Genomic DNA, 20,749 nt, shown 5'->3' with positions numbered 1-20,749 from the left:
ACTGTGATGAGGGCAGGGAGAGGTGGGGGTCACTGTGCAGCAGGACTGGGGCCAACAGCCCGAGGGGGCTTGGGAAGAAGGGACAGGCTGGAACAGTGGGTCACATGGTGGTGGTGGCTGGTGCGCCTGGAAAGCTACGCTGGGGCTGAGTGAGGAAGCGCCTCCAGTGAGCCTCTCGACTCTTCACGACGAGTCACGTGGCAGCAGCATGCAAGTACACTCTCTGTCCTTCCCCTAAACGGCTGAAAATCCAGTGATGACAGAGGTATGGAAACCTTCATATGTCACCATAGGAAAGATGGAGATGAAACAATCCTCAAAGGGGAGGCAGTGTGGAAATTAAAATACATAACCTGTCTCCTGATCTCATTTTTGATCACCCACACATCCCATGCCGCCACCTCTAACTGCCGTGGCTACCCTGACATGGGTGCATCTGCCAACCCTCATTGTCCAGACTGGACTTACCAGTTGTGCCACCTACAAGTGGAGAAAAGTTAAGAGAAAAAAATAAGACTTTAATAGAGATTTTGTACATACTGTGGGTCTGCTCCTCCCGTTTGAGCAAATCCAGGCAGTATTTCCTTAGGCAATAATGACTGTAACAAAGCAATTACATATACACATGTATAGAAATTTATAAATATAAGAAAATCAATACCTATGATCCCTGGTTTGCGAAGATCCCCCTGGAGTAGGAAATGGCACCCCACTCCAGTATTCTTGCCTGGAAAATTCCATGAGCTGAGGAACCTAGTAGGCTACAGTCCATGGGGCCACAAAGAGTCAGACACAACCGAGTGACTGAACACACACATGAATCTCTAATACATTTAAAATGCAATTTAGGTCTTTATTAACATGAAAAAAATTTAAAAATGGAAGATTAGGAATTAAAGCTCATCTGAATTATATATAATCATAAATATTGTATTTAATTATTTTATAAAACACAGCATATGTATTCTAGTTATATTAAGCAATTTGTAAATCAAAAAATAGACCACAAGTATCAGAAGCTGTGTAAACTATTAATGAGAGGTTCAACTTTAAGTGAGACGCATTTCTCTTATGCGCTAAAAGAAATGCCATCTAATGGCTGCATAGGTTGTTAATAAATTAGGAAAAGACTGATAAAAGTTATATATTGTACAATCCTACTCCAGGAGATGGTAAAGGACAGGGAAGCCTGGCATGCTACAGTTCATGGGGTCACAAAGAGTCAGACACAACTTAGCGACTGAACAACAACCTCATGTCCCTAACTTCAGAGTGATTTATAAATGAATAAACTTTATATTAGTTTTCACTTCAAAGAAATAAATTCATCAAAATACTAAATGAGTGTAAACCATCCTTTTTCACCTAAAATGTTAGGTGAAAACATTTAATTTCCAGAGTGAATTCATTTATTTTTTAGAGGCAAATATATCACCTAACAACACAGATATGATAGGTATAGTTTCTGAAAATTAAGTCTGCCAGAGAGAACTGTAATCTCCTTGATTTATGTGCCTTAATGTTTCAATGCAGAATCTCAGCATTTCATACATTAAACAGAAATGGGCTCTGGAAAGAAGAGCCTGTATCAGTTCCGAAAAGCAGAGAGTTTCTTCTGCTTCCTGGGTTGACTGAGATAAAACAAGATGACTTCTCTCATTTTACACCAAACACTGAATCTGAAAGTAATAAGCCTAACAAAGAATAGGTCAGTTCTAATTATTACTTTTCCATCCACAGCTACAATGTGACAGAATACAAAATTAACAGCCCCAATGTAAACCAGTTTTACACATGCCAAACATCACATTTAAGTTTTTATCTGAAATAAACAATAAAAAAGGTAACATGGTGATTTGAAATTAAAGGTTGCAAGTCTTAGGTACCCAGTTTTATAAGAATAATTAATTAGAAAAAGAAAAAATATCACTTACTATTCTAAGCACTTTATATACCCCTAAACATAAGGTCTTTGTAAAAATTACAAGAGTACTCCAATCAAACACATATATAGTACAAAGTAATGAAATGCTTTAGAAATCCTTAAAAAAATCTGAACATTTGAGCAACCCAGAAGTGTATGTGAATTTCTTACAAAAGTGAAAAATATGGGAAACAAGAATAATTTATGGCCCTACCACATTAAATCTTAGTGTACAGTACCAGGTTTACAGTAACAGTACAGTAAAGACACTGAGGTCACTTTATGCAAGTAAACAGCGATCCTCAAATGACATTAAATAGTTGCTTTAACTCTTGGCGGTTTGGTTTTATAATAAATATGTAATAAATATCTGTAGTACTTTGTACATGTTGAGTGCTTATCTTTCTCCATTTGAAAGTCCTTCTCCAGAGTCATAATGTCTCAGAGGCATGCCAGAGGGTGGGGAGTTGGGACGATGCAGCAAGTCCATTAACAAAGCAATCTTATTATCTATGTGCTCCTGGAGTTTATATATTCGCTGATCAATGTAGTCTGTAAGTTTCTTTTCCATCAGTTCCAAATTTTTAGAAAGAATCTTTTCCAAGTAGGAACAAATGGATTGCTCTTCGAGTCTAGAAGTAAATTTAAATATTAATGTAACAATTTTCCTTAATATTTAACAAAAACAACCAAACTGCAGTACAATAAAGCGGCCACAACTTTGAAATTTGTCTCCATAACTATATTCTGTCTCCTTGCAACATATTTCCAACACATACCCAGCAGGGGACCACAACACTGAATGCCCAAAGCCTTCTTATTTCTTTCATTCATTAAACATTTAAGCACAAAGTGAAGTGAGTATAAAAATGAAGATGATGGAACTTCTACCCTCAAAGAATAGATCATTAGATAGAAAGGGTCTTTTTCTATTTTGAGCTCCAAATCTAAAGTCATCTTGTGAATTTTTTTAAGGTCTTCTTCTAAGTACTTCCCTAAGCAATGGTACAACTGAAATAGTTGTGTTTTTTTTGTTTTTTTTTTTTTAATCCACACAACCTTACTAAATCACTAGAAGCTTCTATGAACAACTGTGTACAGGCTTTTATGTGGACAGATGTTTTCTTTTCTCTGGAATGAATGCCCAGGAGCATGACTGCTGAGGCACATGGTACCTAAATACGCTTAGTTATTAGAAACTGCCAGAGTATTTTTTAGAGTGGCTGTAGCATTTTACATCTCCATGAGTAATGGATGAGAGATCCTGTTTCTCTACAACCTCATCAGAATTTGGTGTTGTCACCATTTTACACTTTTTATTTCAGCCATTTGAATAACTGTGGAGTGGTATCATGTGGTTTTAATGTGCCTTTCCTTAATAGCCTCGAGGCCAATAGCACATCTTTTCATGTGCTTATTTGCTTTTGTATATCCTCTCTGGTAAAATGTCTCTCTCTGTCTTTTGCCCATGTGCTAGCTGAATTTTTTAATTTTGAGTTTTAAGAGCCCTTTCTATATTTTAGATGTAAGTCATTTATTGGACTTGTGATTTGCAAATTTTTTCCCAGTTTGGAATTCGTATCTTATTCCACTTCACAGAGTCTTTTTTTTTTTTTTTTTAATTCTTTTTTATTTATTTTGGTTGTGCTAGGTCTTTGCTGCTGCATGGGCTTTTCTCTCTAGTTGTGCCGAGCAGGAGCTCCTCTCTAGCTGTGGTATGCGGGATTCTCAGTGCAGTGGCTTCTAGGGCACATGGGCTTCAGCAGTTGTGGCTCCCGAGCTCTAGAGCTCAGACTCAGTAGTTGTGGTGCACAGGCTCAGTCGCCCCACGGCATGTGGGATCTTAGCAGATTAGGGATCAAACCCTTGTCTCCTGCACTGGCAGGTGGATTTTTTACCACTCAGCCACTGGGAAGCCCCCAGAGTCTTTCACAGAGCAAAATTTTGCATTTTCATGTGGTTCAATATATTTTCAATTATCCTGCTTTTCGTGTCATATCTAAGAAATCTCGTCTAGGTTCCCAAAGACTGCCTCCTACGGATTATTAGAAAACTTCCACAGCTTCATGTTTTACACGTACGGCTCTGATCCATTTTGAGTGAAGTTTTGTATAAGGTACGAGGTTTGGGTCATAGTTCACTTTTTGCTCTTTGGATATCCATCTGCTCCAGCACCATGAGTCAGAAAGAACAACTGAACTGCTGTTGCACCTCTGTCAAAACTCAGTTGAGCTCACCTGTGTGGGTCTATCTCTGAACCCTCTACTGGCTCCACTGACCCCTGTGTCTGCCCCTCCGCCATCACTGCCCTGTCTTGATACTCTCGCTGTAGAAGACTCGACACTGGAAGAGGGACTCCTCCCACTTCATCCTTCTTTCTCAAGGTTGTCTTAGCTATTCTTCCTCTTTTGCTTTTCATAGAATTTTTTAAATAATCCTATGTCTACAAAATATTGTGAAATTTTAGTATGTATTGCATTAAATCTTCATATCAATGGGGAGAACTGACAACTTTACTGTTAAAACCTGAATTTGTAATTTAACAGTCTCTGAGAAAGAAATATCCAGGCCCAGCTAGTTGCACTGAGGACTCCTATCAATACCAAACATCTTAAGAAGAGATAATGCCAGGTGTACACAAGCTCTTTTAAGATGTGGAACTCATATTATGAGGCCAGTATTATCCTCACAGGAAAAACCAAAGACAGGACAAGAAAATTACAGACCAGTACCTCTAATAAATTAGATGCAAGAATACTCAACAAAATATTAGCAAATCAGATCCAACATTGTATAAAAATTACAGCCCACAACTAAGTGGGATTTACTCTAGGTATGCAAGGTGGGTTTAAGTTTTGAAATTAACGTAATTCACCATAAGAACAGACTACAGAAGAAAATTCATGATCATATAAATGGCCATAGGAAAAATATTTGACAGAAACCTATTCATGATGAAAGAAATTCTCTGATAATTAGGAAGTAAGGAAGTCTAAAGTATTAAAGTAATTTAATACTTTTAAAGTATTAGGTTGGTGCACAAGTAATTGCAGTTTTGCACTGTTGAAACCTGCTGTTTGATAATGGAATACATTCTTATTCCACTTCAAAATGGAAAATAAAGCAGTAGAGACAACTCCCAACATCAACAACACAGCTGGTCTAGGAAATCCTGAGGAATATATGGTGCAGTGGGGATTCAAGAAGTTTTGCAAAGGAAACAAGAGCCTTGAAGATGAAGAGCACAGTGGCCATCCACAGAAGTTGATAATGACCAACTGAGACCAATCACTGAAGCTGATCCTCATACAACTACCCACGAAAGTTGCCTAAGAACTCAACGTCAACAATTCTATGATCATTTGACATTTGAAGCAAATTGGAAAGGTGAGAAAGCTGGATAAGTGCTTGCCTTGTGAGCTGACCAAAAACAAAAAAAAATGGTTTTGAAGTATCATCTTCTCTTATTATATGTAATGATAACAAACCATTTCTCAATTGGATTGTGACGTGATGAAAAGTGGATTTTATAAGACAACCAGTGATGACCAGCTCAGTGGCTGGATTGAGAAGAAGCACCAAATCACTTCCCAATGCCAAACTTGCACCAAAAAAAGGTCATCGTCATTCTTGGTGGTCTGCTGCCCATCTGATCCACTACAGCTTTCCGAATCCAAGCAAAACCATTACATCTGATTGCTCAGCAAATCGATGAGGTGCACTGAAAACTGCAACCCCTGCAGCCAGTACAGGTCACCAGAGAGGGCCCAATTCTCCTCCTTGACAACACCTGAGTGCACATCACATAACCGATGCTTCAAAAGCTGAACGAACTGGGCTACAAAGTTTTGCCTATCTGCCATATTCACTTGACCTCTTGCCAACCGACTACCACTTCAAGCATCTCAATGGCTTTTTGTAGGGAAAATGCTTCCACAACCAGCAAGAGGCAGAAAATGCTTTCCAAGAGTTTGTTGGATCCAGAGGCACAGATTTTTACACTACAGGAATAAACAAACTTATTTCTAGTTGGTAAAAATGTGTTGATTGTAATGGTTCCTACTCTGACTAATAAAGATGTATTTGAGCTTAGTTATAATGATTTAAAATTCACGGTCCAAAAGCCACAATTAAGTTTGCACCAACCTAATATTAAAGTAATTTAAAGTAAAGACTACTGTTATCTTTCCTTGTCCTTCTCAAGTAAGAACCACTTTTTTGTTTCAATAACTTATTAAATTCCTCAAACTGAATGCTATTAGAACATTAAAAAAAAATTCAACCAACAGAACTACCTCATTTTAGACGTAATAAAAGTATAATTCCAAAGATTGAAATAGTTAACTCAAATAGTTAAGCCAGGACTATGATTAGAGTCCTGAATTCCAGTGCAATATTTGGACACATTCCATTTATATAAAGGATGGGGAACATACTAAATAGCTGCCACTTAATCAGAGCAGGACTGGAAAAAATTGGAATTATGAAACCAGAGGATAAGAGGCTGTATACTATAAATAATTAGCTGAAAACTGTTTGGATGACTCCAAAATTAGCCCAGGTCACACATGGTCTACAAGGAAAACCCACTGCAATGGCTCACTTCATACAGTCAGGCAAACAGCGTGCACATCGTGGCTACCACGGCTCCTCTCCCTTCATGCGGGTAACTCTCTACTCCGACCCTTGTCTGCTGCTTATACTCCTCCCACCAAAGGCCTGAGAAGTGCTCGGCACCTCCAATTTACACACTTCTTTCAAAGCAACGCATTCTACTCTGCAGAATATTTCTTTCTTCTATGTGTGTCAATGGCGAAATGTCAAAGCTCCCACAGTTCTCTCCGGAAACAATTTCAGGCAGAAGCTACTGAAACAAACCTCTCTCCTCCACCTGCCTCCGCACCCTCCCCCACACCCCATCTCGACCACACGGGTCTAAACACTTACGTGACACCCCCAGCGCCTCCGCCAGGCTTGGTGATGCTGTCCTGCCACTTGGTGCCGGGTCCCACCCGGAGATGGCTCACCTGGCCACACAAATTCTGCAGAAAAGGCAGCAACTCGGAGTTAGGTATGTGTGAGCTGTCACCTGCTTTCTTTGATAAGAAAGAAGATACTGCATTCTTCAGATCCTTCTCAAGAATAGAATGGCTTTGTGGCACAATTTTACACTCTTGGAGGCTGCTCATACTTCCTCCACCAGCTGGCTGCAGACTCTTCTCAGTGTTAGCCTCCGAGTCTTCAGTCACGTTTCCAGATGTCAATCCAGTTCTGAAAGGAAAAGGTGTGGAGGATGACTTGTCGAAGGCTCCCGGAGTAGACGAGGACTGCAGCCCCATCACGTGCTTGTGTCCCGTGTTTCCCAGCATCGACTGGAGCTGCTCTCCGATGGCAACACAATTCTAAGGAAGGCAGACAGGGAAAGAGCAGGAACATTAATGATAATGACAGCTAACTCTGGAGTAACCTCGAGTCAGGCAAGGTGCCTTCTTCCATCTGAGCCTCAGAACGTTCAGGTGGAGTAGGCTGCAGCCACCGTCCCAATGCTGAGTTGAGGAGAAAAGGCTAAAGCTAACCCGGCCAAGGTAACACGGCCACTGGTGGCAGAACTAGGACTGGAGCCCGGACACCCAGCTCCAGAGTCAGGACTTCTAGTCCTTTCAGTGTAGTTCTGCTATGGAAAATCTTCAAATAAATACAAGCATACTTAGTAAAACTGCACAGGCATATTTTAATGTTTCCACTACAAAGCCCTCCTTAATCTATGGTATTTTCTAATGAGTCACAATAATTGATAATTTTCCTAGAATTAAAAATCATCTGCCCACTGTCACAAATGTAGGCCACCCTAAGGATATGCAATTTGTTTTCACTGGAAGATAGACTAGATAGTTACTTGCTTAAAGTTTGATGTTCTACTTATATACTTAAAGTCTGCATATTTTTGTGACATTTTCAATGATTAAAATGAGCTAGCTACCTTTTGGCCATGTCTGCTGTAATAATTTATAGGGTAATGATTATGTTTTGTGGCCTCAACTCAACCAGCTAGGCTATATTCGTTCCTGAGAAGACTGGCTCACATCTGATAGGAGGTTACACGGTCTCCTCCAGGGAGGCTAGTCTTGCTATGTTCTTCAATTTTTCCACAAGAGAAAAGCAAAACTACCTCTAGCCTAGCTAACTGTTGCATTTTATGGTGCCATCCTAAATTCTAAACCCAGATCTCTACTAGAGATACTTATCAGGGAATATCATCTCACAGTGATATTATTGTTCAATACCTTGTATGAGGGACTAAGAAAAGTATTATTCAAGATTAGGTGAAGACACTCAGTCCATATATTTTCTGGATATTTGAAAAATGATTCTTGGATTAAGTACGCCTCAAACTTACTCATTCAACAAATATTTTCCAGAAATCTATGCTGTGTTAGGTACTGTTTCAGGTCCTGGAAATAAGCCAGTGAATAAAAAAAGAAAATCACTGATATGTGGACAGTACAATCTAGGCAGCAGGGAGAGATAGACAACAAAGAAAGAAAGAAATCCTGTGGATGGAGACGGTGATACTTTAGGGAAAATACAACAGGACATACGAATAATGAGAGCCAGGGAAGTTGGTATGTGGGAGAAATAGGGCCCCAAGGAACTTCTACTGAACTGCCCAGTGGAGAAACTCCCTTTATAACAAAATCTTATCTTCTTCTATTGAATGCAAGTTTTAAGTAAATATTAAATTATTTCTAAAGAATGATTATATACAATTATACTTATAAAATTTAAAAATTAGACCACTCTCCTTTGGTAAAAAGAAGCTTTACTCAATCATAAAGGCAAAATTTGATTCTTTTTGATGGTAGCATAATTTTGATACTACAAGAAAACTTTATGATAGAAAATTGAAAATTTTACAAAATTGCAATTACATAAACAGTGGATCCAATGTCAAAACTGTAAATGACAATTTGCCAGAAATTTTAATTAGAAAAATCTAAATGCAATTAAGGCATCTGCTATATGAATTTTTCTTTTCTGATATAATATTATTTCAAGAAATTCACTGATCATAAAAATTAGTCATATTCTTCTAGAGAAAAGCTCTTAAGATGACTTTTTACTTTGTATTAAATGTTGAGAAAGTCACAGGTTAGTCTATACAACAGTGCAGTAAATGAACTAACTTTAGATGCTAGTGGCTATTATTCTATTTCTTTTGCTTGCCTTTACTCAATTCTTAATTTTCTTGAGCTGTCATATGCTGCCTTGCAAGGGACATCAAACCTTTTTTAAAGTAGGCAGAAAAATATGTATAAAATGATTCATATGAACTGATTGTTTAGGGCACATGTCATATGCTATTAACATGTGTGAAAAAACATACAGCAGGCTAAAAATCATGAAAGCATTTATGTAGAATTGTGTCCATATACTTGTACATGTATATTTAATTTCATATATGTATACATATACTCCAAGATTTCTGAAAAAATTTTTATGTAGGATTTCTGAAGATCATCTTTAATTTTTTTAATTATAAAGAATGTGCGTGTATAAGTATCACTTTGAAAAAGCAAGAAAAAATATCTTATTTTTTTAAAGATGTAAAAGGTAAACAATAAAAATCTTGAATAACTGAATATGTTTTCTTTGAGAAAATATATTTTCTCACAGATTTCACTCAGATAACTTTAAATGACAATCATATACCAGGAATTTAGAGACAGAATTCCCACTCAATTATTCTAAACTGCTGAAGCAAAAACAATCAGCACATCTGAACTTCAAAACAAGAAAATAAGAAATCACTTTAATAAAATTTTTCACAAGGCACAGGCAAAACAGGGAGAGGCCGGTAAGCTGCTCCCAGATCCTTCCTTTCCCCTTCTGGACAAGCCCTGCCCCGATGAACACGTGAAGGTTCTAAAGAGTATGTGTCATCACACCCCTTCCACAGGAGGAGGGGTTCTGATTATGAAACATTCTTACTTTATACTCAACAGACAGTTACAGAGCTCGTGTGACACTTTACATCTTATCACCCAACCTGGTGGCTCAGATAGTAAAGAATCTGCCTGCAATGTGGGAGACTTGTGTTCTATCCCTAGGTGGGAAAGATCCCCTGGAGGAGGAAATGGAAACTGACTTCAGCATTCCTGCCTGGAGAATCCCATAGAGAGAGGAGCCTGGCGGGCTATAGTCCTCGAGATCGCAAAGAGGTGGACACAACTGAGTAACTAAACACTTTCACCTTATCATTATTCAAATTGACTCCCTGAAGATCTCTGAGGAGTACTTGTTGATAATCTAAAGGGTATATATATTATGTACTTACCTGGAGCCATAAACAAGACAGCCAGGTCCTATTTGCATGAAGTTTATATATTAGTGAGATAAACAGAACAATACATGAAAACAAAAATAGTCAAGAAAGCTCTGATGAAAATATGATAGAGATTTGGAGGAAGAGGCTAATTATTTTAAATAGGGTGGTTAGGGACGGTCTCGCTCAAGATGGAACATTTAAGATGAGGCTGAAAGAACAAGAAAAGGGCAGACTTGCTAAGGTCGAGAAGAGGGGATTCTGGCCAAAAAGAACAGTTAAGAGTGCAGAGGTCCTGAGGTGGGAGCACAGGTGGATATCTGGGGAACACACACCTCAGAATGTCTAGAGACGAGCATCTGAGGAGATGTGACAGGAGATGGTGTTGAGGAGGGAACGACGGCCCAGATCTGAGATGAGAGGGTGAGGAATCTGGATTAACTCTGGGGTGAGGGGAAGCAGTTCGGGGACATTACACAGGGGAAGTCGAGTCTGATGGACCCTCTGAGATCATCCTGGTTGCTCTGTGGAGAGGGAGCACTGGAGCAGGAGCATCTGTTAGGAACCTCCTGAGCTGTGCAGGTGAGATCACTGTACCAGAGAACGAAGAGGACGGACTCTGTTCTTTTGGAAACTCTCCATTCTGAGGTTTCCAAGATCATCACCAGCTCTCCTGTTCTCCTAAGTCTGCCCGTCCCTCCAGTGAAAGAAAGAAAGAAAGAAAGTCGCTCAGTCGTGTCCGACTCTTTGCGACCCCATGGACTGTAGCCTACCAGGCTCTTCTATCCATGGGATTTTCCAGGCAAGAATACTGGAGTGGGTTGCCATTTCCTTCTCCAAGGGATCTCCCCAACCCAGAGATTGAACCCGGTCTCCCGTATTGTAGGCAGACGCTTTACCATCTGATCCACCAGGGAAGTTCCTCCAATGATACTCCTATTAAATTAATACTGGCAAATCTCACAGAAGTTATCTGATTTTTTAATTTGTATTTCTTGTTTTAAAGTTTCACACCTAAAATTCAGTACTTCCAAATTAAACTCCTTTTCCCCAAGTCACTCCCTCTGTTGTGTTCCATGTGTATTACTAGTATCAGCATCTTCAAAACTTTAGTTTCTCACTGGATTGTTTTTCTCCCACAAAACTCATACTAAGTTATGGTCAAATCTCACCAGTACCACTGTTGTAGCATCTCACAGCCCAGCACCAGGTTCCTCCTTCAAGTTTAGGCCCTCTTTAACCTTCATCTGGATGAGAAATAACAGATGTTTTCCATCTTGCAGCCTCACTTCCTGCTGACCCATCTTTACACGTAATCAGTTCAGTTCAGTCACTCAGTCATGTCCGACTCTTTGTGACCCCATGGAGCAAGCATGCCAGGCCTCCCTGGACATCACCAATTCCCGGAGTTCACCCAAACTCATGTCCATTGAGTTGGTGATGCCATCCAACCATCTCCTCCTCTGCTGTCCTCTTCTCCTCCTGCCTTCAATCTTTCAAACGAGTCAGCTCTTCGTATCAGGTGGCCAACTATTGGAGTTTCAGCTTCACCTCAGTCCTTTCAATGGACACTCAGGACTGATCTCCTTTAGGATGGACTGGTGGATCTCCTTGCAGTGCAAGGGACTCTCAAGAGTCTTCTCCAACACCACAGTTTAAAAGCATCAATTCTTCGGTGCTCAGGTTTCTTTATAGTCCAACTCTCACATCCATACATGACTACTGGAAAAACCATAGCCTTGACCAGACGGACCTTTGTTGGCAAAGTAATGTCTCTGCTTCTTAATATGCTAAGCTGGTCATAACTTAGGAGTAAGCGTCTTTTAATTTCATGGCTACAGTCACCATCTGCAGTGATTTTGGAGCCCTGAAAAATAAAGTCTGACACTGTTTCCATTGTTTCCCCATCTATTTCCCATGAAGTGATGGGACCGGATGCCATGATCTTAGTTTTCTGAATGTTGAGCTTTTAAGCCAACTTTTCACTCTCCACTTTCACTTTCATATAGGCTCTTTAGTTCTTCTTCACTTTCTGCCATAAGAGTGGTGTCATCTGCATATCTGAGGTTATTGATATTTCTCCCGGCAATCTTGATTCCAGCTTGTGCTTCTTCCAGCCCAGCGTTTCTCATGATGTACTCTGCATATAAGTTAAATAAGCAGGGAGACAATATACAGCTTGGATGTACTCCTTTTCCTATTTGGAACCAGTCTGTTGTTCCATGTCCAGTTCTAACTGTTGCTTCCTGACCTGTATACAAATTTCTCAAGAGGCAGGTCAGGTGGTCTGGTATTCCCAGTTCTTTCAGAATTTTCCAGTTTGTTGTGATCCACACAGTCAAAAGCTTTGGCATAGTCAATAAAGCAGAAATAGATGTTTTTCTGGAACTCTCTTGCTTTTTCCATGATCCAGCAGATGTTGGAAATTTGGTCTCTGGTTCCTCTGCCTTTTCTAAAACCAGCTTGAACATCAAGAAGTTCACGGTTCATGTATTGCTGAAGCCTGGCTTGGAGAATTTTGAGCATTACTTTACTAGCGTGTGAGACGAGTACAATTGTGCAGTACTTTGAGCATTCTTTGGCATTGCCTTTCTTTGGGACTGGAATGAAAACTGACCTTTTCCAGTCCTGTGGGCACTGCTGAGTTTTTCAAATTTGTTGGCATATTGAGTGCAGCACTTTCACAGGATCATCTTTTAGGATTTGAAATAGCTCAGCTGGAAGTACATCACCCCCACTAGCTTTGTTCATAGCAATGCTTCCTAAGGCCCACCTGACTTCATATTCTAGGATGTCTGGCTCTAGGTGAGTGATCACACCATCGTGATTATCTGAGTCATGAAGATCTTTTTTGTACAGTTCTTTGGTGTATTCTAGCTACCCCTTCTTAATATCTTCTGCTTCTGTTAGGTCCACACCATTTCTGTCCTTTATTGAGCCCATCTTTGCATGAAATATTCCCTTGGTATCTCTAATTTTCTTGAAGAAATCTCTAGCCTTTCCCATTCTATTGTTTTCTTCTATTTCTTTGCACTGATCACTGAAGAAGGCTTTCTTATCTCTCCTTGCTATTCGTTGGAACTCTGCATTCAAATGGGTATATCTTTCCTTTTCTCCTTTGCTTTTCACTTCTCTTCTTTTCACAGTTATTTGTAAGGCCTCCTCGGACAGCCATTTTGCTTTTTTGCATTTTTTTTCTTGGGGATGGTCTTGCTCCCTGTCTCCTGTACAATGTCACAAACCTCTGTCCATAGTTTATCAGGCACTCTGACTATCAGATCTAGTCCCTTAAATCTATTTCTCACTTCCACTGTATAATCATAAGGGATGTGATTTAGGTCATACCTGAATGGTTAGTGGTTTTCCCCACTTTCTTCAATTTAAGTCTGAATTTGGCAATAAGGAGCTCATGATCTGAGCCACAGTCAGCTCCCGCTCTTGTTTTTCCTGACTATATAGAGCTTCTCCATCTTTGGCTGCAAAGAATATAATCAATCTGATTTCAGTGTTGGCCATCTGGTGATATCCATGTGTACAGCCTTCTCTTGTGCTGTTGGAAGAGGGTGTTTGCTATGACCAGTGCCTTCTCTTGGCAAAACTTAATTAGCCTTTGCCCTGTTTCATCCTGTACTCCAAGGCCAAATGTGCCTGTTACTCCAGGTGTTTCTTAACTTCCTACTTTTGCATTCCAGTCCCCTGTAAGGAAAAGGACATCTTTTTTGGGTGATAGTTCCAAAGGACTTGTAGGTCTTCATAGAACCATTCAGCTTCTTCAGCGTTACTGTTCGGGGCATAAACTTGGATTACTGTGATATTGAATGATTTGCCTTGGAAATGAACAAAGATCATTCTTTTGTTTCTGAGATTGCATCCAAGTAGTGCCTTTTGGACTCTCTTGTTGACCATGATGGCTACTCCATTTCTTCTAAGGGATTCTTGCCCACCATAGTAGATATAATGGTCATCTGAGTTAAATTTACCCATTCGAGTCCATCTTAGTTCTCTAATTTCTAAAATGTCGACGTTCACTCTTGCCATCTCCTGTTTGACCACTTCTAATTTGCCTTGATTCATGGACCTAACATTCCAGGTTCCTATGCAATATTGCTCTTTACAGAATCAGACCCTGCTTCTATCACCAGTCACATCCACAAGTGGGCATAGTTTTTGCTTTGGCTCTGTTTCTTCATTCTTTCTGGAGTTATTTCTCCACTGATATCCAGTAGTATATGTTCATCTTTCAGTATCCTATCTTTTTGCCTTTCCATACTATTCATGGGTTTCTCAAGGCAAGAATACTGAAGTGGTTTGCCATTCTCTTCTCCAGTGGACCACATTTTGTCATGCAAAGCTAAAAGACACCCACAAACTTTATAACAGCATTCAAAATCCTCTATGATCCAGCCCCAGTCCACCTGAAGCTTCTCCTATCACATCTTCACTCCAGAGAAACGAACTTCTATTCCATTCCTAGCTACATCCTACTCCTTTCAGCACTAAAGATTTAATCTGAACTATTCTCTATCTCTTAAGTTGCATCTCTCCAAATTCACTTGCTTAATCCCACCCTTTCTCTTTAAAGGCCCAGATAAAATGCCACTTTCTTTAATAACCCTTTCCTAGTCTTTCTCACAGAGAAGGCAATGGCACCCCATTCCAGTGTTCTTACCTGGAGCATCCCAAGAACGGGGGAGCCTGGTGGGCTGCTGTCTATGGGGTCACACAGAGTCAGACACAACTGAAGTGACTTAGCAGCAGCAGCCATCAGTCTTTCTCAACATTCCCCACTTACATGCCCTGAGTTCCCTATTAAGTCTATAGAAATCCTTAAAGACAGGCTGTAGACTAATTCACCTTAGAACTTTTTTAAGTAATCGAAACAGTGCATTATTTATGAAAAAGGGGCTAAGTAAATGCTTGCTGAATGAATGAGCTAGAGAATTCACAGAAAATTGTGAAGTCTGAAAAACCATTTTTTTTTGCAAGCTGCAATTTTTACATAAGTCAGTAAAGATAACAGGGAAATCAATAATAATAAAAGCTAAAAGGAAAAAATTTATGTCACCACATGTTGTAATAAAGTGCTATCATTTAAAGAATTATAATGGTTTCTGGAAAGAAATCCATTCCTACTCACCTGCTGCTGGAATCTCACCATATTCATCAACTGCTGAGCTCCAGGTGATAACTTTGATCCCATGGACTCCATTATGGTTTGGACCCTCTCCAGGTCTATCCTTGATCCTAGAGTGGGAGAGCCTGCTGAAGAATGTGCCGAGACTTGCCTTACGTGTACCACAACTTTACTGATGAACACACAGTTCTTTTCACCAAAGGAGAGCAGCTATTATAACACAAAAGACCAGGAAAATTAACAATGGTAATAAAAACAACCATTATTTAAGGTCATTTCTTGTCAATACTGAAATATCACTGAAGCATTCAAAAGTCTAAAAATTAACCTCAAGTACATTTTAAAGTTTCTCTAGTCATAGAAAAAAGCTATAAAGAACAACATCAACTTTAAAAAGTCCTTTTGTAACTAAAAAATTAAGTGTAAATAATGTTTTACTTAATAGTTTAAAGAATTAAAGATAAACTATTCCAATCTGAGTCCTTAACATACTGAAATTTGTCATAATATTATGTGATATTAAATAAGACTCACTAGAAGCCCATGCAAAGTGTTGGCTGATAGTTAATACAGTTCAGTATTTTAGAATTTAGAATAAATTCTAAAGGAATTCTAACAGAATGTCCAGATGATTTAAGAGAGCTCAATAGTTTGCACATAGAAAAGATGAGTTCACAATGATTTTCTAATTTGTCAAGAGAGTAAATAAGGGTCAATCTTTGAGCCTAGTTCTTCTGACTTCTCTCCCAGGAGCTTTTCCAGTGCTTTATGCTGCCTCATTTTGTTCATGCTTCTAAATCAAGATGTTTCCTGTGTGCTGTAGGACTGCAAAGTAAATTAAAGTTGCTCAATCATGTCCACTCTTTGCGACCCCATGGACCGTAGCCTACCAGGATTCTCCATCCATGGGATTTTCCAGGCAAGAATACTGGAGTGGGTTGCTATTTCCTTCTCCAGGAGATCTTCCTGACCCAGGGATTGAACCCGGGTCTCCTGCACTGTAGGCAGATGCTTTACTGTCTAAGCCACCAGGGAAGTTCAAAGTGGAATGCAAACAGGATTTAGAATCAGACAGACCTGAACTCAGTGAGGGCTGTGTCTGGGTGACCCTGGGCAGATGCCAAACTTGAGTCAGGGGTAAAATCAGTTCACATGGTTGTTATAAGGATTGTGTGTTAAAATGTCCAATATATATAACTGAGTGAGTGCTCAAAGATACGCATCAGTAACTATCATTTAACTTTTGTATACTATTAAAGGTACTACTGGCCCAGAAGAGGCCTTCATACAAACCCAAAGATTTTCCTAAATGAAACTCTCTGCACTCCGTGGTACTTCCACAGCACAGTTACAAATCCCTTTCACCCTCAGAGACAACAAACCCATACATCACACAAAGACACAGGTGAATACAGGTCCATGATCTAAAAAGTGTTGCACCAAAGATGTGAGTCATCAGCAAGTGATTAAATACCTTATGAAATGTATACACCCACATTTCAACTTCCATGTTATTTCTGTTCTGCTTTTTAATCCCCAAACCTTTCTCAAGAGTGAATGTAGTGCCTATTTTCCACACTGAATCAACCTATTATCTGTCTTGTCCACTATAATATTAGCAATGTGATGGCTTCATTCCAATTTATTTCATAACTGCTAATTCCTAAATGTCAAGTACCATAGCTGTCATTAATAGGCATTCCAATATGTGTGGATGAATGAATCACCTTAAACAATTTTAGAAGCTATTAGTATATACACCTAAACAACATCTTTGCTCTTCTGTAATAATCAGTACTTCATGGGATAATAAGTAATAATAATCACTTCATGGGAAATAGAGGGGGAAACAGTGGAAACAGTGTCAGACTTTATTTTGGGGGGCTGCAAAATCACTGCAGATGGTGATTGTAGCCATGAAATTAAAAGATGCTTACTCCTTGGAAGGAAAGTTATGACCAACCTAGATAGCATATTCAAAAGCAGAGACATTACTTTGCCAACAAAGGTCCATCTAGTCAAGGCTATGGTTTTTCCTGTGGTCATGTATGGATGTGAGAGTTGGACTGTGAAGAAAGCTGAGCGCCGAAGAATTGATGCTTTTGAACTGTGGTGTTGGAGAAGACTCTTGAGAGTCCCTTGGACTGCAAGGAGATCCAACCAGTCCATTCTAAAGGAGCTCAGTCCTGGGTGTTCTTTGGAAGGAATGATACTGAAACTCCAGTACTTTGGCCACTTCATGCGAAGAGTTGAATCATTGGAAAAGACTCTGATGCTGGAAAGGATTGGGGGCAGGAGGAAAAGGGGATGACAGAAGATGAGATGGCTGGATGGCATCACTGACTCGATGGACTTGAGTCTGAGTGAACTCCGGGAGTTGGTGATGGACAGGGAGGCCTGGCGTGCTGCAATTCATGGGGTCGCAAAGAGTCGGACACGACTGAGCAACTGAACTGAACTGAATAATCAGCACAGAATTTTAGAGATAAAAATAATCAATTCAATAATTTATTTTCTTCAGTTCCCTAATATTACCGAAAGTAGGTCCAAACAAAAATGAAGAAACTGGCTCAAGATTACTCTGCTAGTCAGCAAAAGAGCCTACTTAATAGCCAGGGCTTTTGGTTTCCAGCTCTATACCCTTTCCCTACACCTGATGACATCAGTCAACTTCACTTTAACAATATTGTTCATGCTGAAGACAACAGTCAAATTCTCTTCAACTTTGTGTTACCCTTGTCTGAAAGTTCTCTAATTATATTTTATCTTTCTAAATATTTGGGGGCCAAAACTGCATGTGCTTTTTTTTGATGCCTAAGTTTCATAAAAAGATAACAAATCTTTTAAACTTACATATTCAAGTAAATAAACTATAACTTAGTTAAAAATTTTCTTTTTTTAATCACAGTTTTTGAAGGCTTAAAAGTAAAATACCACTGTATTATCAACAGTACATGTCATGACATAGCAATGTAATAAATGTTCAAATTTTAAAAGAAAAATGCATAATTTTTTAGAAAATAATTTTTTTTTTACAGTTTACTAAGTATTTCTGAACTAGAACTAGAGACCAAGTTGAACTAATAATTTTACCAAATCAACAGAAAGTAAGTGTATATATAGTAGAAAAACAACTATAGTTTTCAAATTAGTTAAATTTTAGGAATGACTTACCTTTATTTTACAAGCATGTGTGGGAGACTCCAATTTTAGGTATTTTTTGTAGAAAGTAATCTTTTCATGTTCACTAAAAATAAAAAAAATTATAAAAAGTTTCATACATTATCATTTATAATAGTTACATTTAAAAATAAAGGTTTCCAGGACAATATTTAAATCCTGAAATTCAGTTTTCCTGGTGAGACATAAACAGTTTGAATTTCCTGTGGAGTTGCACTGGATATAAAAACAGTATCTGCCACTTACTAGCTACATGCAAAAATTAAATTATACCCACTGTATAATAATGCACAGGGCACACCATAAAGCTCAAGAATATATCCATCATATACAACATGCATGGTTCACATTTTGATTCATATTAAGCAACAATTAAGACAGAATCTTCATAAGAAATTGGGGGGAAAAAATCAAAAAGTATAATAATGGGTTGAGTATGCTGGTATGGCAGTCTTAAATTCATGCACTATTTGTAAAGGGTTTCCTACAGGAAAATGTTCAAAGTTCTACACTGATAAGACAAATTCATTTTTGGAAAACAGAGCCTTGTAAGTTAAGTAAAACAAATGTGAAACACTTACCAGAGTTTCATTCTACTAAAACTCTTCCACTAACTAGCTATAATATTTTATTTATTTATTTCCACTTCCCTCTCTTCCATTAGCTCTCCATTTCCACATTTATAAAAACAACTAGGCTGCTCTAGACTGTCTTTAAGATCCCTAAAGGCCTCAACTTCTACGTCTGCTGGTATGTTTTTATCTTCTCTCTCCTAGTGTTTAGCACCAATGTCAGAGAATCAACAAATACTGTAAACGCTCAAGAAAATAAAACACTACTTCAGAAGAACACTTCCACATTCATTAAGTCACAAACCTGTTATCCAGAACATTACAAACATTCTTGCCCCTACTGGTTCCATAGTACTCCTCTCCTAAGTACACTTCCATATTTCTTGCTGAACTTAAAATGCCAATAGAAACGATTTCTTCACCTCCATGAGGGTCACATCTCAGGTAAAGGAAGCAGGGGTTTTCATCTTGGTTGTTCAGGTTCCTTTTCAAAATCACCTGATCCTGGCTGAAAAGAAAATGAAGAATATACCTATAGTTCTCTGAACATTCTCGTTAATCCACTTACTGGGCCACAGGGTTGACGTATTATCCAATTCACTTAGGTCTGCATTTAGAGTCCAAGTGCACTCCAAAACACTGACCAAATAAATGCTCAATAAAGAAATCATGACGAAATGATGCTTTAGACGAGGGTCTCCACTATTTTCCCTTGACTTCTATCTACATTGTATGCGACTTCCTGTTACTGCCTGAAAAGTTAAGTGAAATAAATGACAAATGTGTGCCATTTTCAAAATCAAGCTTATGAAGATTTTCGACATTTGGATTTTTTAATGCCTATTTTGGTAGATAGGAGGTTTTTGTTTCAGGATAAGAGAGGCCGGTTCTGATCCCGACAAGGGGCCTCAGGAGCCGACGAGATGGACTCAAGGGGGATGTGTGTCTCCCGCTCACCTGCCCCCCCGCCCCCAACATTCACACCTGAGTCCCCTCAGCTTTCCCGCGGACGCCCCTCTGTCCTCCCGCCACCCGGGCCCGGCCCTTTCGCCCTCGCCGCCCGCACAGCCCCGTCACCCGCTCGGCTCCCGCATTTCGGGCGCAGACCCTCTCCCCTCAGGGTCCCCGTCTTCCCTCGCGGCTCCCCCTGGAGCGCGGATGTGTCCCCGAGCACAACCCAGTCCCCGCCGGCCCAGCGCACCCCGAGGCGGGCGGCGCCAGCAGCTCCTCCCAGTCGGCGTCCCGGGCGCCGAGACCAGCCCGGATGAGACGGAGACTCTGGGCTAAGGCTCCGCACTCGGCTTCCCAGGAAGAGGCCAGGGTCGAGCGCCGGGTCAGTGGCCCGTGTACGGTCTCGGTCTCCATTCGGCCACCTACGGACCAGGCCGGCTCCGGAAGCTCTCTTTATAGCTCTTTAATTTTCGCCAGACCAAGGAAGGTTAAGGGCAACTTCCGGCTCGGCCGGGGGCAAACCTGACAGCCGCGGCTTCCCTGCGGCGTCGGGAAGAGACCAGCTACCGTAAACACGCATGCGCGTACCGGCCGGTTTAGGCGGCAGGGCTCCCAAGCCGCTGGGGAAACAGCGGGAGGGAGGCGCATGCGCACTGGCAGCCTCT

At 39.9% G+C, this 20,749-nt stretch overlaps 1 protein-coding gene across 1 annotated transcript; it reads right to left on the bottom strand.

Annotated features, from left to right (window-relative positions):
• Nucleotides 1–828: 828 nt before the first annotated feature.
• C22H10orf88 (chromosome 22 C10orf88 homolog) lies at nucleotides 829–20,685 on the bottom strand. Its single transcript, XM_055559892.1, has 6 exons — nucleotides 20,335–20,685; nucleotides 19,438–19,641; nucleotides 18,556–18,628; nucleotides 15,385–15,591; nucleotides 6,872–7,326; nucleotides 829–2,556 (listed from the first exon to the last, which is right to left on the bottom strand). Exons 1-6 carry the CDS (start codon nucleotides 20,496–20,498, stop codon nucleotides 2,322–2,324), a joined length of 1,338 nt encoding a protein of 445 aa, XP_055415867.1. The 5' UTR covers nucleotides 20,499–20,685; the 3' UTR covers nucleotides 829–2,321.
• Between the last annotated feature and the right edge of the window lie 64 nt (nucleotides 20,686–20,749).

Source organism: Bubalus kerabau, chromosome 22 (assembly GCF_029407905.1).
Source record: "Bubalus kerabau isolate K-KA32 ecotype Philippines breed swamp buffalo chromosome 22, PCC_UOA_SB_1v2, whole genome shotgun sequence".
In the NCBI taxonomy this organism is placed as follows: Eukaryota; Metazoa; Chordata; class Mammalia; order Artiodactyla; family Bovidae; genus Bubalus; species Bubalus kerabau.
The sequence above is the reverse complement of the archived record's forward strand: the minus strand, read 5'-3'. Positions and strand labels throughout refer to the sequence as shown.